The sequence below is a fragment of the Diabrotica undecimpunctata genome, chromosome 6, assembly GCF_040954645.1.
Source record: "Diabrotica undecimpunctata isolate CICGRU chromosome 6, icDiaUnde3, whole genome shotgun sequence".
Taxonomy (NCBI): domain Eukaryota; kingdom Metazoa; phylum Arthropoda; class Insecta; order Coleoptera; family Chrysomelidae; genus Diabrotica; species Diabrotica undecimpunctata.
The window spans coordinates 102,928,337-102,940,967 of record NC_092808.1 but is presented as its reverse complement, the minus strand read 5'-3'; the positions used below and the strand labels follow the sequence as shown (position 1 = coordinate 102,940,967).

The 12,631-nt window shown below is 33.8% G+C and overlaps 1 protein-coding gene across 1 annotated transcript in view; it reads right to left on the bottom strand.

Moving 5' to 3' along the window:
• homer (protein) overlaps positions 1–12,564 on the bottom strand; it is a 102,174-nt gene extending 89,610 nt beyond the window's left edge. The window contains exons 1-4 of the mRNA XM_072535039.1: positions 12,413–12,564; positions 11,981–12,269; positions 11,754–11,928; positions 7,247–7,445 (exon numbers count right to left, since the gene is read on the bottom strand). Coding sequence (XP_072391140.1) covers positions 7,247–7,445; positions 11,754–11,928; positions 11,981–12,269; positions 12,413–12,438 — 689 coding nt within the window. The 5' untranslated portion in view covers positions 12,439–12,564. The remainder of the gene's footprint in view (positions 1–7,246; positions 7,446–11,753; positions 11,929–11,980; positions 12,270–12,412) is intronic.
• Between the last annotated feature and the right edge of the window lie 67 nt (positions 12,565–12,631).

Here is a 12,631-nt window from a genome sequence, read left to right as displayed (position 1 = left end):
CTCTGCAATTTCGGTCCTACTCAATAAGGAGATAGGATATTTGAAAGCAGCGAAAGCATACGACGTACCAAAAGCTACATTAGAATATTATTGCAAGAAAGAAAATCCACTGGAATACCTCGAAAAATCAACTCTTGGTCGTAAGCCAGTTCTTCCCGAAGCATTAGAAAAAGGGTTGGTTGAATACTGCTTGGAATTTGAAAGGAGGTTTTATGGTTTAACCTCAACAGACATTCGCCGTTTAGGCTTTTAGTTGGCTTTGGCCAACAATTTGCCACATCCATTTTCTAACTCGAAGGCAACTGCAGGGAGAAAATGGCTAAGGAATTTTTTAAAGCGTAACAAGACTATTACTTTTCGAATGCCACAAGGTGTATCTGCTGCTAGAATCAAAGGAGTTACTAAAGAAAATCTTAAGAAATTTTATGATATTCTGGAACCAGAACTAAAAAAGATAAAATTTAATCCAAGGAGGATTTATAATGTTGACGAGTCCGGGATAACAGCAGTTCAATACAAGCATACTGAAGCTATAGGCTTAAAAGGAAAAAAACAAACTGAGGCGTTAAAAACTTCGGAAAGAGGTTCACTTGTGACAGTTGTCATATGTATGAATGCAAATGAGCATTACATTCCCCCAATGATGATTTTCCCGAGAAAAAGTTTTAAAGCAGAATTGATGGATGGAGCCCCTCCTCCTGGGGCAATTGGAAGATGTCATCCTTCTGGGTGGATTCAATCCTACTTATTTACGCAGTGGATGGATCATTTTATTTCCTATACTAAACCAGCCGCCGAAGATCCTGTCATTTTAATTTTAGATGATCACTACTCGCACACAGGAAACTTGGATGTCATTAATAAGGCTCGACAAAATAATATTGTAATATGCCTACCTCCACACTCGACTCATAAGATACAACTTTTAGATGTAGCCTTTATGGGACCTTTAAAGACATATTATTGCCAACAAATCGAAAACTGGTTAAGAAATAATCCCGGTAGAACAATTTCCCCGTACCAGATTGGTGGTTTGTTTGGAAAAGCTTATTTAAGGACAGCATCAATGGAAATCTCGTTAACAGTAGTAACAACGAAAATAAATTTCCAAATACTATTGAAAAGCCCAAACACATTATCATTCTACAGGACGTTTCTGTTCAACCTGGTGGAATAACTACCAGGATTGATGAAATAAGCAATTTTGTAAAACCAACTGAGTTAAAACCTTTGCCTGTTTTACCTGGTCTATCAGGAATTAAACGAAAGAATTCTGGTACAGCTGCTTTAATTAGGGGATCGCCTTATAAAAAAGCTCTTGAAGAAGCACTATCGCCGCAAACTGCAAGCGGTGTTAAGAAAGTGGTAAACTTTGACTCTAATACATACAGAAAGTTAAAGAAAATGAAAGAAAACATAAACGCTGATACTAATTTACGTAAAGAACCCAAGGAAAAAATTAAATCCAAAAAAAAAAGGAAAACAGAAGTAATTTCTTCAGAATTATCAGAGTGTGAGCAAGAAATACCATTTGTTGATTCTGAAGATGACATGGATCAAGAAGAAGAGGATGTGAAATGCATCTACTGCCTTGAATTTTTTTCTTCCGACAACAATGGATACGCTGCTCCAAATACTACAGATCGTGTCATGAAGCTTGTGGTGGAGCTGAAGACAACATTACTAACTTGTATTAATTAATTACTATTTAAATGGGAATAAGCCATAATTAAAGGTTAAAGTACGTTTATTGACGTTTCAATTTCCACTTCGGAAATCGTTCTCAAAATACAAACATTAGTGATGTTTGAACATATATTATAAACTCAACTGCGCACCTGATCTGTAGCATTGTATCTATTTTTAGTTGTAATAACTAATTCAATTTTAGCCCGACTGTACCGGGTGGTCCAATAAACCGATCTCTCGGCTATATATCAGAAACTATTCATGTTATACCTTTAGGAAAAAAAATTCCTTAGTAAAAGTGGCCAAGAGAAATCGCTGGAAATAACTTTCAAGTTTCTGGGTTAACCGCTAGGGGGGTAAACTGTGAAGAAAACTTTGAAAACCAATTTTTTGGGAAATACAGCCAATTATACCAAGTGTTAAATAAGTAAAGTAGAAAGAGGCCTAAATTCTGCACAAAGTTGTTCAAGTACTATTTTTTTATTTTTTCAAATAAAGGGTGGGGGAGAGTGGGAAAGTATTTGTGGATAAATACCTATAACTTTGGTTTGGATCAATCGATTTTAACGAAATTAGTGCCATTAGAAAGAGTGTGGATGAATTAATTTACATCTACTATAAAATAATTGCATTTAGTTTTAAATGTCATAGGTAGAGGGTACTTTCGAATACAAAAAATTAAAATTTGTTTTTCTTCAAAATGTTTAATGCAAACACCTATTTATTGTAAATTATAATGGAACTGGATTAAATTCGTAACAAAATGGCGCAAACCGCATGTTAATAGCTTTTGTCCAACTCGAGATATGAATAAAAACGCATAAACATAAGTAAGTATGGTATTGATTCACCCTGTACTATAAATTAAATTAAAAAATAAGTCAGTAGGTACTTTCAAATTTTTTTAAGCAGAAGAATCTTAATGTTGATACCTATTTTGATCATTGTTATTTCATATGATTAAAAATAGTTTTTTCGAAACTAAGTATGCTACGGCAATGAATTTGATGGGGAGTTAATATTGTTTATTTATTGACAGCAGTCAAAACATTGTTAAGAAGTGTTATATTATAATTCGAATCGAAGATTGCACTTTTTTCAATAGATATTAATATTGGTAATATTAGTAATTAATTATCAGCACTAATAATTCGTGATGAGTATATCAAATGCAGAATTGTATGATATGATTGGAGTTTATTTCGAATATCACCAAAATGCCGCTATTGCCTCACGTATATATTCTGTAAGATATCCTGACAGGAGACATTATGGCAGAGTATTTGAAAGAAAGGCAAGAAGATTAAGAGAAACTGGTAGTTTTCGTCGTCCTTGTTTTAAACGACGTAGTAGAGGTATGATCGAAGATAATTCAATCAATGTTCTTGTTTTAATTCAACAGAATCCACATTATAAGTAGTCGGCAAATCTCTATAGAATTAAACATACCCAAAACTACTGTTCTAAGGATTTTAAAACATCACAGGTTGGTTTTTCATATTATAAAGTGAACGTTTAGGTCAGAAACTTGGAATTCCCTTTAAACTTTAGATTCAACTGTTATTTTAATATTCCGATAAAAACGGCAACACAGCGCTTTTATCCGTTTCTTAAATATACTTATGCACGATTTATCTTGTGAAACAATTGTGGATTTTTCAAGATTTTTTGAGTTTTAGTAAACATAGTGGTTTCTTTTTCACCAATATTTGTTGTTCTGTTTTTTAGACTGCATCCTTATCATGTAGTTCTCCACCAAGGTTTACATGAGAGAGATTTTGATGCAAGGCTGGATTACTGCAATTGGATGTTAGGTCTACTAGAAGAACAACCGCATATCATGTCAAAGATTTTGTGGACAGACGAGGCTACGTTTAATAATGCGGGTGGTGTTAATCTTCATAATATGCATCTTGAATATAGTGATAGCTACCACATGCTTTGAGCGTAAAAATATACACAAAGGCACTTGGGTTAGCCCAGACGGTAACACAATCAATCAAATTGACCATGTTGTTGTGGACGCAAGACATTACAGCAATGTTATGAATGTACGTACCAGACGTGGAGCAAACATTGACTCCGATCACTCCCTGGTCCAGGCTAAACTAAGGGCACGAATCTCTAACGCCAAAAAAGGTAAAGGAACCAAAGAAGATAAATTCGAGGTGGACAGACTATGAAACCCTGAGATAGTTAGAAAATTTGAACACAAACTTAAAGAAAAACTAGAAGACTAAATGAGTAGTACTGTTGAAAAAATAGATAATTACTGAAATGAGTGCGAAAATATCCTGAAAGAAGTAGCAACAACAGTTTTAGGAAAGAAGAAACAAGAAAGGAAGGGAATAGAATGGTATGATGCGGAATGCGCACGGGCAACTCAAAAAAAGAATCAGGCATATGGGAAACTCCAAAACAGAAGGACAAGACAAAATCAAGAGGAGTACAAACAGATGAGACAAGCAGAGAAAAAAATACTAAAACAAAAGAAAAAACGACATTTAGAAAACCAGCTATAGGAACTAGAAAGGCTCAATTCACAAAGCAAAGCGCGAAAATTTTATAAAAATGTGAACCACAACAGAAAAGAATTTAAACCTAGAATAACCATAATAAAAAGTAAGGAAGCGAAATTATCAATGAGCCGGATCAAATAGTGGAGAGATTGGCGGAGAATTTTGCGGAGAAATTAAATATAGGCAACCGAGAAGTGACTGACATAAATGACCACAGTGGAGACGTAGACGATGAGAGGGAGAAAAATAATATACCAACAAAAGAAGTTGCCAAGGCAATAAAAAGGTTAATAAACAACAAATCCCCTGGAGAAGATGGTATACTCCCTGAGCTGTTCAAGTATGGAGCAAACGCGCTAAAAAAATACATAATAAAACTTGTTGCATCCATTTGGAGAGAAAGAAAACTCCCAGACAATTGGAATGTAGGTATTATAATACCTATTCACAAGAAAGGGGATCCACTAATATGTCACAAACTATCGAGGCATTACCCTCTTAAATACGGCTTACAAAGTACTGGCTTATATACTTTATGATCGTTTACTTGTATATTCCGAGGAAAAAATAGGCAAATACCAATGTAGATTCCGAAAAGAAAGGTCAACAATTGATCAGATTTTCCTTCTCAGACAAACCTTAGAAAAGACATATGAATATGGAATCGATACCCACCACCTCTTCATAGATTTTAAAAGCGCTTATGACAGTGTAGACAGAAGCGCACTTTATAATGCCATGGCAGAACTAGATATTCCGTCGCATCTAATAACATTGGTAAAGGCAACTCTTTCTAAAGTTGAGTGCAAAGTCAAGGTACAAAACAGAGTGTCAAGGTCTTTTTAAACACATACTGGATTACGCCAGGGAGACAGTCTATCGTGCCTATTGCTTAACATCGCGATAGAAAGAGCCATAAAGAAATCGGGCATAACAACCAGAGGTACGATCATCAATAGAAGTGTACGGATATTGGCCTACGCAGATGACATTGACATAGTAACAAAAAAAGGGCTGATACAGGCTTTTGAAACATTAGAAGAAGTCGCGAAGACAATGGGACTGCAGGTCAACGTATCCAAAACAAAATACATGAAGAACACGAACAGCACACAAATAGCGGCACCACAAGATCTGGTGACACAAGCACACACATTAGAAAGGGTCTCGGAGTTTATATATCTTGGAACACAACTAAATAACAGCAACCTACTAAGCGTAGAAATTAAGAGAAGATACCTGGCGAACAGAGCTTACTTTAGACTAAAGCAGCTCTTAACATCACACATAATTAGCAGAAAAAGCAAGATACTAATATATGAAACTCTTATTAAGCCTGTCCTGACATACACGTCAGAGACATGGGCTATGGTAAAAAGCGAAGAAGAACTGTTAGGCCGCTTTGAAAGAAGAATACTTAGGCACATATACGGAGGAGTACAAGAAAGCGGGATATAGCGCATTCGCTACTCAAGTCGAAGATGACTTGAGGAATCTAGGGGGTCAGAAATTGGAAAGCCAGGGCGAAAGATAGGGGGGAATGGAGACTAATTCTTGAACAGGCCAAGGCCCACACAGGGTTGTAGAGCCAAAGATGATGATGAGAAAGCTTCAATATCTAGTTCTTCGAATTTTAAAGGCCGTGTAAGGAAGTTTAATAGAAATATATATTTAAAAAATAGCTGGATTTGTGGATGTAATCAACAAAATGCATTTTTCTGTTTCTTATGTGTTTTGTTTGGGGGCGGTTCTACATGGGCAAGACCTAGTATCATTGATTTAGTGCACATTTACGAGAAAATAAAAACTCACGGTACATATAAATATGTTTAGTTTCTCTGAGCTCGGAACATCAAATATAATGACTCAGTTAAGTTCGGCTTATAGACAAAATGTTATTACGCAGAAGAAACAAGTTGATAAAAACAGGTTTATTTTAAACATTATTATAAACTGTATAAGGTTAAGGTGCATTAGAATTAGTATTGCGAGGTCATGATGAAACCGAAGAATCAACAAATAAAGGAGTTTTTCGGGAATTAATAGATTTTAGTTCTCAATTAGATACATATTTAAAGGATCATTTTAATAAAGCAACAGTATTTAAAGGGACCTCTAAAAGTATATAAAATCAACTATTTTGGACTGTATGCTTGACGTTTACCATGTGAGGTGTCTAAAGAAATTAAAAAATCAAATAATTTGGCTGTAATTGCAGATGAAACTACAGATGTCGCTACCGAATTTGAGTTAGTCATTATATCACGATAAATTGCCTCTAATAAGTGTGTAAGTAGAAAAATTTTGTAAATTTGTAAATCCTCCCGGACAGAACGGCATTCCAACAGCAAATTCTATTTTAAATGAAATTAATCCTTTAAACAGTGAGGCGCCAAATAAGTTAATAGCGCAAAGTTATGATGGAGCGTCAGTAATGAGCGGGGGTGTAAATGGGGTAGTAAATGGGGTAGAAAAAATAATTAAGTAAAGATAAATATTCATTTGCAAACTATGTACATTGCTATGCAAATCAGATGAATCTTATAATGAGCTGTGCGGCTTCAATTAATGCATCTGTTCAGATTTTTTTCGCTCATTTAACTGGGATTTGTTCTTTTTTTACTACATTACCTCAAAGAACAATAGTATTGGATAAGATAGTCCATAAACGAATACCACGATCATCACAAACTAGATGGAATTTTCAATCACGTGAATATTATGAATACCGAAATGAGCTGATACAAGTCATTGATATTTAAAAAAAAATTATTATTTTGTTAGTCTTGTTCTTGTTGTCGGTTTGTTACGATACAATATTGTTATTCTTTGCCTTATTTTCATAATTCTTTATCCATGCGGTCATATAATTATACATAAATGTTAATTTTAATGAAAATATGCCCAAAAAACAAACAAACAAAAATCATTTTTCATCCAGTAACTGGTAAATTTATTTATTTATGCACCGCCACTTTTAGTAGCCACGAGCCGCCACTGATTATTACTACATAATTACTTGAAAAAAAAACACTCACCTTTGTGCCAAAGCTAACTTCAACCTGTCATTTTCATATTTCAGTTGCATATCTATTGGACTGGTATTATAAGGACCTTTGTCCATTTTCACCTGGTGGCTAGGACTTTCGTTGCTTTGCATGCCGGAAATGGAATGGCTTCGAGGATGTGGCATATCATCCTCAGGTTTCGTGTTAGCAGAAGGCATCAGAGAATTTCCTGTAACAAGGATAAAATATTTTAAAACATTAAAAGTGTTGTGAAAAGTAAAAACATAAAAGCAAGTTTTAGACTCGTTTAGAAATAAACAAGAACAAGTAGACAGGAAACATGTCAAGACTGAAAGAGTAATCAGTTAAGCGTGGTATATATAGTGTTGACTTAATATATATGGATGTCTTACAATAAAGCATCTCTCAAGACTCTGGAGGGGAAAGGTATCACCAAGCCGCACTCATGCACTGTCTTCGTGCGGGATGAAGATGGAGAACATCTTGAGTCCAAAAGGATCCTTAATAGACTAAGAAGTAACCATGGGCTCAGGACACATCTATGGACTGCCTGGGTAAGCAAACATTCAGACAGGAGGGGATTTTACGGACCCTTCTCAATAGATTCTGAATCTCGAGAAGAGCTTCATAAACTTAAAATGTCACCCTTTTTCGGAGTAGGAAAGTTAACTTTCAGCTTTAAGCGAAAGTTGCTTTAAGCAACCTTGGTAGATGATCTTCTCAAAAATCTGTCCACAAAAGACTTTTACTGTCTAGGATAGGCTGACGATATTGCAATCGTCGTCAGGGGAAAATTCGCCCAGGTTCTATCTGGAAGAATGCAGGTAGCCTTAAATATTTAAATAGCAACTTTTTAGTAGTCGACGCGTTAAGTGTCCATGCTTCTATCCCGGAAAGAAGAGTCGAAAAAATATATCACCTTGCCAGCCTAACTCTCAAGTCTAATTTCAGTTCTCTTGCACAAAGTACATTTTCCTAACACCTATGAGATAAACCACCAATGGGAAACATTAAAAAACTGCCTCCTCGTTCCATGCAAAGAGATATTAAAAGAACTGATAAGAAAGAGAGACAACTGGATGACCGACGAAATACTCGGCAGAATGGACCAAAGAAGACAAGCCAAGAACAAAGACAGTCACAATTACAAAATCATTAACAATGAAATCAGAAAAATATAAGACAGGCAAAACAAACTTACTGTAAAGAAAAATGTAAAGAGATAGAAGATCTTCAGAACAAATACGACCTATTCAACCTACATAAAAAGGTTAAAGAAATGACAGGGCTGCAAAAAAGAAACCACAACACAACTCTTTTAGATAAAAATGAAAATACTATGATAACATGCTGATGGAAAGAATATATGAAAGAGATCTTCGACGACGAAAGAGGAAACCTACAAGATATATCTTTCGAGGACAGAGAAACAAGTATAGAAATTACAAAAGAAAAAATATTGTATGCACTAAAGATCACCAGAAACGGAAAAAGCCCGGGGCCAGATCAACTGACTATTGATATCCTTAAAATAATAGAAAATGAGTACATGGATGTGCTCTTACATCAATAGGCAGTTGATCTGGCCACGGACTTTTTCCGTTTCTATTTTTATAGTTGTAATATTTTTTTATTTATTGTATTTCATTGAATACTTAATTAAATCATCTTACAGGGTCTAAAATTTGATCAGGTGATTTCAATATTGAATTTTGTTGACATTAATGGAAGCAAGTGTCACTAAGGCTAGATTATTGTTTAAGAGACAGCATATATTATGAGGAAGGATACTACAGTACAAACATTTTCATTTCTATACATTTTATAGGAAAATATTTTCTTAGTATATTATCTCTGATATACTCTAATATGGGGTATCATTTAACTGATTCTCCAATTTTCCATTTATTCATATCTAATATTCATTGCATATCCTGTTTACATCTCATTATGGAAAGAGGTAAGGAAACTGAAATCTCAATAACAAAATTAAGACTCCTATAAGAAAAGACAATGGTAGCTGGGCTCGTACTGATGAAGACAAAGTAAGCAATTTTGCGGAACATCTTATGTCTGTATTCCAACCTCATTAGAAAGAAGCTTATTTAGATGACAAAAACCCATTTTAGACGAACTGGACGCCCCATACCAGATGAGTCCACCGATCAAAAAAATTGAAAAAAAGGGAAATTACAGGATTGCAAAATTGAACAAAAAAGCACCCAGTTATTTTCAATGGTATTATAAAATTTGGTTACTTTCCTGTCATGTGGAAAGTAGCTAAAATAATTTTGGTGCCAAAACCTAGCAAAGGCCCAAATAAGGTTTCATTATACTGTCTGATAAGTCTTCTTATCTTATAGCAAAGCTTTTTAAAAAATCCTTATGCTTAGAATCAGACATATTATCTTGGAAAACAACTTGATACCAAACTACCAATTCGGTTTTAGACAAAAACCTGGTACTATCAAGTAAATATATATATAGTAGTCAGAACAACTAGAGATGCCCTTGAAAACAATTCTCCCTTCAGTATAGTATCACTCCCTTCCTAGATGTCTCGCAGGCATTTGACAAGGTCTGGCATGATGGTATAACTTCCAAAATCATGTCACCATTCTAGCACCACCCAACACAACTCATAAAATGGAAAATTTATTTAACATGTTTACTGTTCTAACGAGATTTTTTCATTTAGTATATGCCCCTGTTTAAATTTTGTATGTCCCATATGTAGTTCGTAGGATGTAACGTTAATATTATTATATTACCTACATCCGACGCCCTATATGTGGGTCACACATTAAAAATTCAAAAATGACAATTCAAGTTATAGTGATGAAACAGAAGTTAAAGGAGAAGAAAAAAATTCTGAAGTGAAGTTGGACAGTAAGATGTATAATGGTCCTGTTGTCTGGTTGTCGTCTGTACTGAACTTTTCACGATTCACATTTAGTGCAAGAAATCAGTCATCACGACACAAAAATGTCAACATTAAATAGAATAATCCTTATGTGAGACACATTTGGTCCCACAGACTTGTTTTTATAATATTTCAAAATTTTTAAGTCAAAATATATAAACAGGTTCAATCCAACACAACATGGGTAAGGGTAAAATAGAAATTGGTCTAAAGTCATGATTCAATAGCACTAAGTATTAGTTTTAATCCTCTTTTTCAATACATATACCTAATATTCCTTGTAAAATGGATCATCAATTGACATCATCATTATTTTTGATGTACAAGATTGGCTTCCTTAATTACATTATTTATAATAAATATGTTTCTACCTTAGTTCATATTAATATTATCAACATTCATTGATATGTCTGGTCTAACTTGGTCTTTCTCTTCTGCTGCTACTATGAACTTAATAGTCAAAAATTCTTTGTATTTGGTAGGTCTCTATGCTTAATGTTCTATGTTCACTAAATACTTTAAGACTTCCTCTATCACATAATTTATCTCATTTGCTTCATATATGTCACACCCAGACTAAATCAACATATCTTTCGAGATTTTTCTGTACCCACATATAGAATTTTATATCTTAATTCATCTGTAGCATCCTGTCTTAAGTTTCTATATATGTCATTGTACTATTTTAAAACCATATTTACACCCTTGAAAAAATTCAAAATAAGTTTCTCCAGATTTGTCTTTCTAGATTAAACTTAAAGAAGATGTCTTTGGTGGAACTAGCTACAGGCTAAATATCAGTTCCCTAGAAGACTATAGAACAGTGATCTAGTTTTTCTCTACACACTACTTGATCATACCACTGACTGTTCTGATTTATTGTCTTAACAACTTAAGATGAAGTACTAGAATTCTTAGAGACATGCCTTTGTTTTCTATAAAAGACTATCACATAAACTATGGTAAATTCTCTCCTTTTAACAAAATTCAGATACTGGGAAATGACTTTCGTCAATCTTATGAACTGGTGGATATAAAATCTGTCAGATTTAAGCACTGTTTGACTGAGTATGTTAGGAATCAACAATGAGTTTTTTAGAAGACCTTTAACTTGGAATATTCATTTCATTTTAAAAAGATTTTCAGGAATATTTAATCTATTTTAATTTAATCATTTGTTTAAAATAGTTAATAATTATTTAATATTTAGTTTTAGTGTTTTTGTTATAGTTAAGATATTCTATTTATGTTATATTTTGGTAAAAATGGGGACATCCCATAAATAAATAAAAATTAATAATATGTCAAGGTCAAAATATGTTTTGAAAATTTGAAACCATTTTATGAGTAAACTAAGATTAAACTTTAGATCTGATCATTTGTATCTACAACTACACTTTTTACCAAACAATTTTGATTAAAAAAGTACTTATTCAAAAACAGATTTTTAGATTAATAACAAGTAAAAATTTTGATCTTTTATAGAGATACTTATATTTTTGTTTATGTTTATGCTTACATTGCCTATAAATAGAAAAACAGATTTTGTGAAGCCCAACTAACAACAATTACAAATTTATTTGTTTAACATACCTGGAGGTTCAAGTAGATTATCTGTAGATGAATCAGCTGCAGCAGTCGCAGCTCTGGCACTGATGGGGCTAGCATTTGCACTTGTGACAGGAGTAACAACAGATCCTCCATTGGCAGTTACTTTGCTTATTGCAGATCTAGTGGCTTCTTTTACCTCATTGAATTTATCAATAAACTAAAAGAAATATCTGACAATAAAGTGGCTTAGTTTAATTTTAGTAGTTTACCTTTTGAAGTTCTGCTTCTGAAGAAAATCCTAAACCATAAACTGTATTTGCTCTAACATCAGACCACTGGCCAAACTTTTGGGAAGTCTTTGTAAAAGTCATATTGTGGGTAACAGTACTGTTAATCACGGCCTTCTGACCTTCAACGCTAATAATTCTGTATAAACTTCTTGAAGAGTCATAAAAAAATGAAACACTGACAGCAGAGCTGGAAGCTGGCATCCAAGAACGTTTAGTTTTTGGATCTATGTGAAATACATGCGCTTTGCATGTAAAAATAGGTTGTTCACTAAAAAACAAGATGCCTTAATTTTAGACTGATCTAGGATTAAAAGGAAGTTAAGTCATTTTTAACTAATTGATTAATGAGGGCAATAAAAATATTAAAATTGACTGTTGAAAAAGAAGTTTTACACAAAATAGAGTACTTACCCCATTGTATCTTTTCCAGAAGTCATTTAATTCAGAAAATCGCAATCAAAACAATTTTTTATAAATTTGGTGCCTCCTTCCAGCTAAAACCTTATAAAACTGTCAATTTTGTCAACATGTCATACCAGAATATTCTTCTTCTGTTTCATATATTAGGACAGACCCCTTGATCAGCTTCGTAGTCAGTAAAAAACGAATTCAAGAATTACATAAGCCATC